This window comes from Festucalex cinctus, chromosome 6, assembly GCF_051991245.1.
Source record: "Festucalex cinctus isolate MCC-2025b chromosome 6, RoL_Fcin_1.0, whole genome shotgun sequence".
NCBI lineage: Eukaryota > Metazoa > Chordata > Actinopteri > Syngnathiformes > Syngnathidae > Festucalex > Festucalex cinctus.
The window spans coordinates 4,280,145-4,295,000 of record NC_135416.1 but is presented as its reverse complement, the minus strand read 5'-3'; the positions used below and the strand labels follow the sequence as shown (position 1 = coordinate 4,295,000).

Below are 14,856 nucleotides of genomic sequence, written 5' to 3'. Positions count from 1 at the left end.
AGGGACGCACCGGAGATGGTGTTGAGGAAGATGAGATACTCGAAGTTAGAGATCTCGCGACGTTGCCAACGTTGAGTCATGTTGGACGCCTTGAAAAGCTGCTTTGGTGTGGCCAGGGAGATACGCCTAAAAAAACAATGCATGGTTATTGTATAACATCATTGAAATTCTTATCATGCTAAAAGCTAGCATGCTAATAGAGAATTCATGTGGACCGTAATGTTAATTCTGGAACATTTTGTACTTTCCGAGATGGCGCAATGCTAACATGCTATGTGATGCTAACATATAGCAAGATAGCAACTTGAGTAAACAAATCACAGCTTTGATGAAGATTCTTCAACTTGCACTTTTGCCAGGAACTATTTCTAAAGAGAACAGATAAAATGCTAACAGTGGGTATGCTAAATTACAAATGCAAGTCAGCTTCTTCGGGATCTTGCCATGTAGTCAGGTACTGTATTGAGCGAGAACTGCTAACATGCTAAATGCGGGTAAGCTAACATATACAGTAGTAAGATATATTCCAAGTAGAGAAAGCACAAAAGCTGATTGCTAAAATTTTGTCACCTTGATCAGTCGTCGGGCACTATTTCTAAAGACAACCGCTAAAATGCTAACAGTTGGTGTGCTAGCTAATTTGCATTGCACTTAATAGCAGTATCGTGGTTCAACAATGTCCAACACGATCAAAGAACAAAACGTGTGTCTCATTTAGGGTGAACGTGCTGTTAATATAAAGCCAAACGTATCATATCAAATACAAGACATTTTGAGCCCGCTATTTCACGAGTATATTTTTTCCCTCCCATTAAAAACCTGACGTTTATGATTTGACACATGCATTGCGCAGATAATCCATTAGAGGGCAGTATCACCCAGCTGATGGCTTTCCCAGATTGAGAAAGGAGGGACACCTATACTTATTAATAGTGGGAAATGTTCTGATTTTTTGGAAATACTCATATGTTTGATATGTCTGTTTAATTTAGTATTACATTTTTGACGGTTATAAATTTAAAGCATTGTGACCGGATATATCAAATATGACATAAATCAAAAGTCATATGTGGAACTTGATTTCCCCCCCCAAAAATTGTTTCTTCAAAAGGACCAATAAATACTCTATAAAGAATCTGATTTTTTTTTCTCATATATTTCATGGTTCAGGCTTTATAGGGTCAATAAAAATATCCCATATTTGGCGTAATCGTGTACAAAATATAAACAGTAAGGCCACGATTCACGGAATGGAAACTCATTGTTTTATTGCGCATAATGACAGCGTCATCGTTAAATCAATTCAAACAAGGAAGAAAACGTGCGTCTTGTTCACGGTCCGTGTGCTGTTAAAATATCTTGAGTATTTGACGCACGCGAGAAAAATATATATACAACAGTTCAGCTCACTGTAGTGTCACACAATACTCACATACAATTTATAGCTATATTTTAGCGCTCTGCGTTACAGAACAAAACATATTGAGTAGAAAAAACAAAACAAAAAAAAACAGACCTGCAGGCTGTATTTGACTCTTGCGACACAACTGCCATCATGTGAAAAATATGCAGAGCTTCAGCAGTTAAGTAGACAAATATGCAATAAATTGAGCCGAAGGCGCGCACGCAGACACGCAGACACGCAGACCTACTGTGCGCGCGCAGTACTACGTGCGGCGGGACAAAAACAAATGAGCCCCAATCCAATTAAAACAAAAGCGGAATGATGGAATAAATCACTGTCAGTGCGCTGATTACTGTCATTAGGCTTCTTGAAAGTGAAAATATGAACCCAATTGCACCACAAGACCTTTTTTTTTTTCTGTATTAAATAATGAACATTGCACGTACATGTTTGCATTCTGTGTGGTGCAAATCAGAAGCGTGCATATAGAACGTAATGCAAGTACTGCTGTGGATGTGAATGTGCATTGTTTGGCTATACGTGAGCTGCTGTCTGAGGTCAATGAGGCAACGTGACCCTGCTCGCTCTGCAAACTAACCTGATTAATGGACCTCAACACCCACGCACACACCTGCATACACACGCGGACACTCACATTACTACTACTACTACTACCATGACCACTCAATCAATCATTGAATTGTTCTAAAAAGATGACAAAAAAAATGGAACGATTTTGTTTTATTCACTATTGCTATTAACTCATTTGCACCCAATAACTTATAAATACAGTTTTTTTTTAATGTTTTAAGTGTCCCAAAGACGTATTTATACGTTTTATTTTTTATTAGTGCTGTCAAAGTTAAAGCGTTAACTAATTAATTAATCACAAAAAATTATCGCATTAATCATTGTATTACCACAGATTAATCACACTATTAATTTTGCCCGCAGATGATCCTTTTTAGCCAACAGTGGATGGTTACATTAAAGGTAGCTGTTGGAGTTTGAGCAATAAACATGCATTAAAGTAAAGCATTTAATAAATGTTTACATATGCTGTACGCTCATTTTTTCCCCATTTTAAATTATGAAAATAATTAATTGATCAGAAAAAGCAGGATGAGCGTGTGCAGTGGGCAAAAAAGCTTTTTTAAGTCAGTGATTAATCATGATTAATCAAAATTCTACGATGTGATTAATCTGATTCAAAAATTTAATCGTTTGACAGCTCTAATTTTAATTTTTAATTTTTTTATGCTAGAGCAGGGGTGTCAAACATACGACATGCGGGCCGGATCGGGCCCGCAAAAAGGGGTTTAACCTGGCCCACGGGATGATTTTGTAAAGTAAAAATTAATTTGTAATGTCGGACCAATTAATCAGCTGGCCACAATCAAAACATATAAATGTATAATTTCAGAAGCAGTGCTCAGATGAGCAATGCAACTTGTACGGGGGAATTTGTCCTGGATGTCATTATTTTTACACACAACTTAAAGTTATGGTTTGTTTATTTATTTATTTTTTTTAAATCATAGACAGACATAAACATGTTAATAAATACGTCACAAATTACTGTAAATAGATATGACAACGATTAACATCCTTATAACATTAACTCATTTGCTCCCAAAAACATATATATATGTTCTATTTTAAATATTAACAGTGTTCCAAAGACGTATTTATACGTTTTTGTTGTTGTTTTTATGATAGAGCATACAGATGGCTTTGATGCAGCCTCTGAACTTAAGAGAACTGTTGAAGCAATGGTAGTTATTACAAAATCGGCCAGCAAGTGGCATCAGAGTATAAGAGATCAAGGAGGGCCATGTTACAACATTATTATCAAGAGTAGTAGTATTTTTAAAAATAATTTTTTCAATAAAACTGCGACAAAAGTAATCTTTAATGCCATGATTTTTTTTTTTTTTTTTACAAATCTTAAACATGCTTATTGAATATATTGTTAATTAAAAAATAGATATATATTAATAGGAATACATCAATGCAAATATGTAACATACTGACCCTAATGACATCATGACTTTCTTCTGACTTTTGATTGACAAAAGTGATCAAGAGCAAAACCGTTGCGGCTTTGGAATGGAAATCAAATTGAAAAATGTTTGCGTAAATGAGTGTGGCGTTATTAATCGTGATTCCATATGCAGCAAACAGCACTTGTTGTGTATTGACGAACCTGGTTTGCGGGAGGCCAAAGTTGGTGCCAAGGCCGACGCGGGGAAGACTGTGGACCACCTTCTTGACGGTGGCGGCATCGGGGAAGTTGAACATGATGGCGGCTGTGGCAAGATATTAAATTCATTCATCTATTAAAAATTTGAATTGTTTCCAATGAATATAGTGATACCATGCATGTCAGTGCCCCAATTCACATTAGTTTGCGAGATCAATTATTTCTCCTTGTGAGTGCTCTTTTTTTTTTTTTTGATGTAATATATCTTTAATGAAAAGAAACAGGTGATGTCTATTCCACCTTCACTGTGTACAATTTACCAAACAGTCAACAATTTTTTCAAAGAATGCTTCAAGCCACTCCCAGTGGAAGTTTACTGTAAAACGAAACATAAAACGAATGACACTACGTAAATTCAACCAAACCGCACAAGTGTCTTGTGAAAGTTCGCTAGCTGAATGCTAACTCGTAATGTGGAATGCCATAGAGGGGCTAGCCAAACTTTCATAATTCTTCACATTCTATTTTTTTATGCAGTACAATCTTTACGAAATAAATTGTTGGCGTGCTTTTGAGAGCTGTAACGGATTAACGGCATTTCCAATCATTTCAATGGGGAAAGTTGATTTCAGATATAAGTGATCGGAGTTCTGAGCATGGTCAGCGATTACGATTAAAACTGTTGTCATAACGGATTGAAATGCTGCCGCCTTACTTCTGTTGGCCATGAAGATCTCCAGGGCGGTGTTCTGCAGGAGGTAACGTCTGGAGAAGATGGCTCGGATCTCCGTGAACAGCCATTTGCCATGAAGACCTTCCGTGTATGCTAAAATCTGCAACAACAACAAAAAACACACAAATAAATCAACAAAAATTCAACTGAAATCAAAGAAGACCATAATGAAGATTCTCCGGCATTCCGAGGCTAGCGGGAGGGTCTGGCCAGTTCATTTTTCACCTTCCCGTCTGAGTAGCACGATTAATGTCTTTTATTGATCAGCCTCCATGAAAAAGGGATTCCTTTAGCGCTAAAATGGCAGCTATTTAGCGCGCTGAAAGATGACTTATTACGAGGTGGTGAGGGAGGAGGAGGAAGACGGGAACACAATGGTTAGGTACGCTTTCTGGAAGAAAGTTCTTAACTAGAAAAGTTTGTAAGTAGAGACGCATTTTCCATGTAAATGCCTTAATCCGTTCCAAGCCTCCCGTGGATGGGTTAGGTTTAGGATTTTTGAGTAGGGCTGGGTATCGATTCAGGTTTCCAGAATCCATTCGATTCGATTAACAAGGGTCCGATTCAATTCGATTTACAATTCACAACAATTCTCGATTCGGTTGAGAAATTCACACAGGATCTATTTTAGACAGGCAAAATTAGCAATGCTGCAAATAGTAGAAACTTCTTAGTCTAATTTAATGCATTAGTAACAATGTGAATATTTACATTAAGAATTTAACCCATTGCAGTTACACTAATAATCTGTTTTATTTAACATGGACTTATAAAAACAAATACTTTAAATCAATTACAACCACAGTACAGGCTGTGGCATAAAATGACAAAAAAAAACGACACGACATTCACATTGTTGTGACATCCATCCATCCATCCATCTTCTTAACCGCTTTTCCTCACAAGGGTCGTGGGGTTGCAGGAGCCTATCCCAGCTGGCTTCGTGGGGGATATCGATATATCGATAGATGGTTTTATGTATCGATATTGGGATATGAAAAGGCGTGTCGATACGATATCGATATTTTGAACCCAGCCCTATTTTTGATCGGGGAATAAAAGGCTTTGATTAGGGGTGTGAATTGCCTAGTACCTGACGATTCGATTCGTATCACGATTCACAGGTCACGATTCGATTCGATACCGATTAATCCCGATACGAATGGTCACGATTCGATACCGATTAATCCCGATACGAATTTATAAGTCGATTGTTGCGATTTTTTTCCATTCAAATTTAGAAAATACTATCAGTAAATTTGTACATGTACACTGTAAGATTTGTATGAATATATTTATCTAAAACTTGAGGCTTATAACCGTGAGCCACTGTACACAAACAGTTTGCAATCTGTTTCACATTTGAACAGCATTAAAATAAAAATATTAAGGCTTAATGTGCCGTTCATATAACATTCTTCCATGCTCAAGGTGTGAATCCTAAAAAAAAAAAAAAAAAAAAAAAAAAAAAAAAAAAAAAAAAAAAAAAAATCGATTCTGCAGATTATTGAATCGATTCGAGAATCGCGCGATGTAGTATCGCGATATATCGCCGAATCGATTTTTTTTTAACACCCCTAGCTTTGATCAAATATTCCAATCACGTACTTTTTCACGAATATCGGCCGATTATGATCGGGTGGCCGATCGATCGGTGCATCCCTATTAAAAAAAGTTAGATAAAAAAAAAAAAAACTGCTTGGCAGATGATCTTGACTGTTACTTTCCACTTGCATCGGGGTCAAGTGGATCCAGCAGATGAACAAAGCCAATGTCCAAAAACAACATTACTTCCTGCATGCAAATGAACACTGTTTGTCTGGAGAAGAGCGTTAATATCTGCTGCTCCTGCTTGTGTTGTCTGGGGGCACCTTGTCCCCGCCACTAATCCACATTTAATTGAACTCCCGAGACTTTGAAGTGAGTCTCTCGTATTCCTGGGAGAGAAGGCCCAAGCGGTGGCCGTCCTCAGCTGGTCTCCTCCCGCCTCGGCCGGCCTTCTAATGAGCTCCTTTTACACTCAACTCGCCTCAGCTCACTAGCGCACATTTGAATATGTGTGGTGAATAATAACGCTCGCTTCGTGACAGCTCCTGCTTTTTTTTTTTTTTTTTTTTTATAAACCATCGCAGGCACCTTTGAAGCAAAAAGGGCTTGTTAACAAAGCAGCGCTAAGTAGAGGAGTAGCACGTCTAAATGCTGGAATGAGCAGCAGCACGGGGGTGGGGGCGGGGTCAAGTCAGCCATGTTGACAGCCATCACAAATTGTTACGCTCACACTCGGCTCGGTTTGACCTGAACCGCGCTTTCCTTTCGAAATTGTGGCTAAAGCGAGGCGTCAACCCGGCAAGTAGCTGCTATCAAACAGGAGTTCAACTTGTTTCCATGGAAACACTCAGTAGTTCATTTTCAAACATGTTAGCGGAATTTAAAGGGACACTTGACTCATTGAACAATTTTCAGCAGTGAAAAAGTTCATATGTTGTCCAGAATGAATTTGATAACTTCATTATTTTTTTATGTACAATTCATACTTTTAACACCATTTAGCTGCGCCGAGTAGTTGTTTTTTTTTTTTTCCGCCATGCACTGCTTTCACGTTAAAAACATATTTTGACAGACAAACAGTTAACAAATGAAAACAAATGACTTATTGTGGATGTCTACAACTATAAATAGTTTTTATTTTCATTTTGTCACCATTTTGTGCCAATGTGCCATCGGGTACTAGTTGGACAAAGTACAACATGAGTAGCGCACGAGTAACTCACCAGTGATGGGACACTGTGACTTACTACCATTTAAAACAAAAGAAGAATGTTAATATTTATTTATTTAATTAATTTTAATTAATTTGAACTTAACATTATACACATTTCTTAATGTACCAAATATTGTATATTTTGTCTAAAATAGAAATGGATTGTGTTAAATGAGGAAAATATGTTTTTACTCATATATTTAAAAAAAAAAAAAAAAGACATTTTATAGCTGTAATGTTAATACCGTGATACAATGTTTATTTTATTACTAACCTTTGCTTGGGTTGTAGGCGTTGAACAACAAAGTTTTTTTGCAGTCGACTTCTATGTAATGAAAGTCGATTAATCGGTGTAGACATTTTTCAACACCAATTAGCTGCACCGAGGAGTTTTTTCTTTTTCTTTCTTTTTTGCGCCATGGACTGCTTTCATGTTAAAAACATATTTTGACAGACAGGCAGTAAACAAATGAAAACAAATGACATATTGTGGATGTCTACAGCATTTTGTCACCATTTTTAAAATAAAAATGAAGCTCAAGAAGACGGTGGGTTGGGAAAAGGATGTAAAGGTGCTATATTCGAGGCTTCACGCTTTCCATTTGCGATCTGGTTCCTTTTCTTTCTTTGCGTGTCCCTCTTCATTCTGCCGCCTTTTGGGCGTCTGACAGTGACAAACGACAGCGGCGCAGAAACGAGCAGCCGCCTGAGCGGCAGCCAGGCGCACAAACAGGTTGAAGTAGGCGCACAGACCTTAGCAATCAGCCGCCTTCCTTTTGTTTTCTCTCTGCGGCGTGACGCCTTCAAATTGATCGGCTGCTGCGCGCGCGCCGTTTCGCTCCAAATGAAACGTCAATAGACGTGCGCCGCCACGCCGTGATTCGGTTTTCGACCTTCATTTCATTTTCTTATTTATTTATTTTTTTTTATGTTTTTTATCGTACTTCGCAGTCAAAATGCTTACGTGTATTTTTTTTTTTTTTTTTACTTACTGTTATTTTTTACTTACTTTCTTTTACTTACTTGTATTTTTGATAGGGATGTAACCATATCCAAACATCACGATACGATATTATCACGATATGAAGGTCACGATACGATAATTATCACGATATTGTGGGGGGGTGGGCGATATTTAAAAAAGGTCACAATATTGTAATAAAAAAAAGAATTCATACTAAAAAACACAAACAATGCATACAAACCACCTACAACTTCTAATAACAATATTGAGGCACTTACTTGCTAATGCAAGCACACAAAAATCGCTTCACAAGCAAATTCGATTCCCCTTCATCTGACAATTAGCATAGATTTTAAACGTAGAAGGCCAAAACATCCCTAATGAAAATTAAATTGCACTAATAAAATAGCCACTAGAGGGTGCTAGAACTGCACAAATGGAAATCAACCTGACTTTTTTTTTTTAACAGATGTGTTCCTTTTAAATATTGTGAACATGACGACGACGATATTGTGGAAGTTTTAATATCACGATATTGCCCTTATCGTTACGTCCCAAATTTTCAAAGCAGGTTTTTTGTTGCTGTTTTCTGTCTGATTTGACCGAAAAATGTATTACTCTAACCTTATTAATGTATAATGTTGAATGAACCTTTTTTTTAGCGTATTGTATGTGCTTCTGAAGCCATATCCTGATATTTAAACATGACTGATGCACTTCCAGCATTTCTATTTGTCACTGCATCCGCAATAATTCCAGCATGGACAGTAACCTCCACACGGTGTCCATTTATCCCGGACGTGGTCACATTACGGCGCCGATACTTTGTCAGGCCGCTTGTCACTCGCTTCGCTTTTCCATCTGCAAGGTAGAAAGATGAAGACCGTGGTGGGGGATGATTTGAGGGGACGTCGAGATTGTGTGAGTGTCACAGTCTGGTAAAATATATTTGTTGGGACGGTGGCGTCTCTCTGTGGAACTTCATCAGTATTTTGTCAAAAGCACGTTATTAACTTTGACTGCTACACGTTATCAAAAAAAAAAAAAAAAAAAAGATTGAGCATTTTAAAACTCATCTTTCAAGGCAAAAAAGGAATATTGCTTGCCTTTACTACATATACAATGTGGGTACTAAATGAAAGATCGCATTCCATTCATTGTCATTTTACGAATCATTATTAATCGTCTTCGGCAGTCAAAGAGTTAACCACAAGGTGAAATCTTGAGCAAATGTCTCACCCGTGACGAATTCCACGCCTCCTACTGGCAGAAATAGATGCAACAACCATCAACAATGAACTTGCAAACAGATGAGACGCACACAACCTCGGCGAATGTGTTTTGGTCCTGATAAGATGAAGCCAGCGCCAATTAGCTCAACAATTTGTTTCGTCGCAGTGCAAAAAGTCAAATAAATGCGAGGCAAAGATGTAAAAGTGCGGAATAAGTCGGAGCGTCTGCGTCTATTGGGGGAGGTGTGAGGAGGGGCAAAAAAAAATGAGGTGATTGAAGTTCAATTTGTAGCCTGTTATTAAGTGTTTCCGCATGGCTGCCTCGGTTAAAGGATAATGGATGAGGGATTTATCATTACCTTTTTTTTTTTTTTTTTTTGGTGGAATCAAGTGCTGTGTGGGAGATAAGGTGATGAAATTAATGAGCGGGAGGAAGAGAGGTGATCCATCAACATCAAAACAGAAGCACAAGAGAGGACCGAGTGGAGAGAATATTCATAAAAGAAGAGAAAAAATAATAATAATCTAACAACTGTGGACTCATCAGCATTGAGGGTCCCAAATTGCTTTTCAATCAACCAAAAGACCAACTTTACGTTCATACACGTGCTCATGTTACTAGCATGGTCACAAAAGCAAATATTGAAGTTTGATTTGTGTCATGGGAGTTTTTATTGGTTTGCACCTTGTGCAATAAAACAAGGCACCTAAAACACATTTCATAATTTTTTTGCCAGTACATACTTTTTCATTGTCTTCTTTTTAAATTATTATATTTTTACTTATTTTATTTTGTGGTCATTAGTTGTATATTGTTGCTATTTTCCTTTTCCTTTTTTTTTTTCGTTTTGTTCTGTAAATTTTACATTTTTGCCATACTTTTTTTTTTTTGCTTCATTTGTTCTTAAGTTTTTTTTTATTTTTTATTATCAATTTCTACAGGACTATATTTTAAGTTTTATATTTGTTCTTTTTCATTAAATTAAAAATATATACAGGACTGTCTCAGAAAATTAGAATATTGTGATAAAGTTCTTTATTTTCTGTAATGCAATTAAAAAAAAAAAAACATGTCATACATTCTGGATTCATTACAAATCAACTGAAATATTGCAAGCCTTTTATTATTTTAATATTGCTGATTATGGCTTACAGCTTAAGAACACTCAAATATCCTATCTCAAAATATTAGAATATTTCATCAGACCAAGTAAAAAATAAATAAATCAATAAAAAGAAGCCATATCAGCAATATTAAAACAATAAAAGGCTTGCAATATTTCAGTTGATTTGTAATGAATCCGGAATGTATGACATGTTTTTTTTTTTTTTAATTGCATTACAGAAAATAAAGAACTTTATCACAATATTCTAATTTTCTGACAGTCCCGTATCATCCATGCTGCTTCTATTATTTATTAAAAATAAATAAATAAATAAATAAATAAATAAATAAATAAATAAATAATAATAATAATAATAATAATAATAATAATAATAATAATAATAATAGCATTTGCTTTGTGTTATATTTGATGTTGAATATATATATATATATATAAAAAAATAAAAATAAATAGGTGACTTCAGTTTGAAATTGGGGCAGTTGGAGGGCCACAGTTAAAGTCATGCTGGAGACAAAATAAAAAAATGGCAACTAGTTGTTGGATATATGCTCGCTTGCTTCCCTTGAGACAAACTATTTCTTCACGTGCCCTTGAGCGGGGTAAAATTGGACCTTAATAAAGCAATCGCATATTAAATCATAATCACAACGTTGAGGGGAAAAAAAATATCAATGAGATTATTTTTCAATAAAACTTGTTCAGCCCAGATTGCAGCCCCAAACGCTGGCCAAGCGGGCCTTGTCAGCCGGATCGTCAGCAAATGAGTTCATCGTACTAACGAGCCGAGCGAGCAAAAAGGCACCCCGACGCCCCGCGCCAACCCTTGACTCTCTAACGAGGGCGTCTGTTGGGTGTCTGAGCCCGCCGACCAATCAGGACCCTCGTCAACGTTGACACAAAGCCTCCTCCGGCCCTCTGGAGCCAATTAAGACGGATTTTGCTTTTCAGATTGAGTGATAGGCGATGGGGGGGGGAAAAAATAAATAAATTCTGGATTGCCTAAGCACGAGGATGGCGTCAAGGAGGGAAGGAACATTCGGGGAGGTGAGAACGCAAAAACAATGGCGGCTAATGAGGAAAAACTTGCAAGCCACATGACTGGACTTTCACACACGGCTGGTTATCCGGCAGCCATAACGTCTCCGACGCTTGAACCGGTGGACCGTGACGCAATTTTGAAATATTGTGAATAAAAAAAAATAATAAAAAAATATCTGGGTCAAAATGAACATTACGAAAAATTAAGCTGTGGTTTCCGCTCACACTCGCTTCGGGTGCGTCCGCTGATGCTCAAACCTGCGGTGGCTGGAAAATATTCCACCAGATAATCACAAGACTTGACCATGTCGCAGTGAGGGCCGCTAGCCACCAGCTAGCTTGCGAGCTAACGGGCTTTCAAGGGCTCCTCTCAGGCAGCGCAGTTTGCGGTATTACCTTTTGCGCTTCGGAATTTCAATACCACCACTGAGCTCTTGTGTAAATTGCACCAAGGAAAAGTGTTTTAAGGGTGTAAGCATAAGCTAGCTAGTTAGCTAGCTAGCTACATGCTGTAGTAGTAGAAATGGGCCTAGTAATAATATTGAAATCGCTATTGTGCCAGATAGCCATTGACATGAATGAAGAACTCATGTCTGATACCCAAGTGTGTCATTTGGGTGCCTGTTTTAGTCTTTTTCCCAATTTCCTTTTCCGATATTCTAAACTGTACAATCTCACGTTATTTTTTGGGGGGAGGCAAATGTGCACACCATATAACCTTGGGAAGTCAACTTTAAACATTTCTTGACAATGATATGTTTATATGTGACCTCACTATCAATTATCCAGCCATTTTTATCTGTTATGTTCTGAAAAACGCAGACGCAAATAAAATTTGAACTCTTTATTCGCATAACATGGAGAGGCGTAGAACAAACTTTGACGAGACGAGAAACAAAGAGAATGTATCGGGAATCACGAGACGCTAAGCTAACTTGGGCTGTGGAGGTGCACAGAGGAACAGAGGTAATAATCCGACAAAAACACACACTTCTCAAACCGGCTTATATAGACAATAAATTGATCTGATTGGCTGTGGCTAGACATGTGGGTAACAGGACTGACATGGAATTATCTGATTGGCTGTTGACCAGATAAAGAGATTAAAGATTCCTGACATCACATAGCTTCTGACATCACATAGCTTAAGACCAGTTGAAACTAGATGCTGGTTACATCAGTTCAAAACAGACACTTGACCTCAAGGTCATGACCCAAACATAACCCTTGCATGACAGTAAACATAACCCTTGCATGACCCTAGTCATGATATTATCCATCTCGGGGCAGCCATTTTGCCACTTGCTGTCAACCGAAGATGACATCACAGTTGCTCGGGACTCAGGCAAGGACTAATCACAGCTCACCTGTTTTCTGAAGCTGAGCTGTGATTGGTTGTTACCTGAGACATGACCAACTGTGATGTCATTTTCACTATACAGCCAGTGGCAAAATGGCCTCCTACTGATATTGATAAAAACTGCTTGATTTTGCTGCTTAGCTCGTATTCCACTACTGCAATATTAAACAGAACACTGTATTTAGACTAGTGGGGCTGCATAGAACATACGGTGGTCAAGAATTTTTTGAGGGGTTGCTTGACTTCCAATTTAATTTGGCTTTTTGATGCCTCCACTATATAACCGAATGAAATCAACAAGCCATTTCCACTAAACCGCTGCGAGTACTAACCCAATTACGCTTACAAATTCGGATGACAATAATTTACGACACGACTGTCACATGTGGTCACGGCCGCTGTTGTTTACTGACGACTGACGGACACAACTGTTCCGGCGACATGCGACTAATTTGGGATGTAATCACCGCTCACACACTTTAAAAAAAAAAAGAAAAAAAAAAAGTTCCCTTCCCCTCGAGGGAAGTCAAACAAACTAGCGACGGGCAAGGAAAAATAAACGAGTAAAAGGACTGTGGCGGAGTGCGATTTAAGAGGAGAATGAAAGGAAAATAAACAAGCCCAGCATGCAGTCAGCGTCACTCTGAGCTTATGAAGCACACCCCCACTAAAAAAAAAAGAAAGAAAAAAAATGGGCCTCAAAGCATTCAAGTCCCCAAACGGCGAGTCTGAAAAGTCTCCCTTTGAAAGTGTCTTAGGGGCCACTTAGTCTGAATTTAGCCTATTAAGGATTAAAGCCTCTTTTCACTGTTTGCTAACAGGTTAGCCTTTTCTGCTGCCCTTTCTCTTCCTCGGTGGCTTAGCCTTTTTGAAGTGACCAAAAAAAAATAAAAAATAAATAAAAAATGTGGATTTAGGGAAATGCTACAGCGCTCTTGGGGTTAATTGGTCGAAGAAGTGACAAAGTGTGCATTAAAAATTATTCCGCCTTTGGGCAAAAGCTCAGTGCGAAATGATGCAGACATACGAGAGGACTGCTTTTACTTATTTATAAAAAAAAAAAAAAAGACATTTGACTGAAACCAAATTAAATTAAATTTTGGACTAAATATATATTTTTCAATTTATTATACAGTGGTGCTTTGAGATCCAAGGTGAAATTGTTCCATGATATGCATTTGCATCTCAAATAATATTTCTTTATTGAAATGAATGGAAATGCCATTAATCTGTTCCAGCCTCAGCCCATTAAAAAAAAAATAATAATAATTACTCGTTTATTCCCAAAAGCGTATAAATACGTTTTATTTTAACAGTTTAATTGTCCCTAAGATGTATTTATACATTTTTTTTTAAATGCTAGAGCTTACAGAAGGTTTTGATGCAGCCTCTCAACTGCAAAGAACGGTTGAAAAAAATGGTAGTTTTTATACAAACGGCCAGCAGGTGGCAGAACAACTAGGGCCATGTTGGGGGGAAAAAAAACAGCTAAATTACTCACAATTCTAAATATATTTGTGAATATTGATTAAACTTAGCTACATTCTAATGCTAATTGCTGCAAAACGGAAACAACTAGAAATATACTTTTTTTTTTTTCCTGATGAAAGAAGAGACTTTAATCTTTCTTTTCTCATGTTTTTATAGCAACAGAACACAATGTTCGGTGGGCCTTGCAAAATCAGTCAAAATCCAGTAAAATTGCTGGGAGTGAATGAGTTAATAAGGAAAAATACTGTACAACACTTGTATTTGCTTAATATGATTATATTATTTATCTTTTTTGCTTTTCTGATTTTTTTTTTTTACTTAATTTGCTTTCTATTGTTTTTAGTTCTTTACTTTAAAAAATATAAATCTCATTTATGTACCTTACCTATTTTATGAAATTAATCCATTTTGTTGATCAATAGAGAACTTTTTTTTTTTTTTTTTTTTTTTTTTTTTACACCTTTTTTACACAATCCAACCATGTGCCTTGCGCCAATCTGAAAATCTAGGAGAGAGCCAAGCTTTGAATCTTCGGAGGGCAC

The 14,856-nt window shown here is 37.2% G+C and overlaps 1 protein-coding gene across 10 annotated transcripts in view; it reads right to left on the bottom strand.

The window, feature by feature from the left end:
• Positions 1 to 14,856, bottom strand: part of lrba (LPS-responsive vesicle trafficking, beach and anchor containing) — a 200,085-nt gene that overhangs the window by 63,920 nt on the left and 121,309 nt on the right. For all 10 annotated transcript variants that reach the window (XM_077523686.1, XM_077523683.1, XM_077523684.1 and 7 more), the window contains 3 exons: positions 4,324 to 4,441; positions 3,612 to 3,714; positions 11 to 126 (listed from right to left, as the gene is read on the bottom strand). In XM_077523686.1, coding sequence (XP_077379812.1) covers positions 11 to 126; positions 3,612 to 3,714; positions 4,324 to 4,441 — 337 coding nt within the window. The remainder of the gene's footprint in view (positions 1 to 10; positions 127 to 3,611; positions 3,715 to 4,323; positions 4,442 to 14,856) is intronic.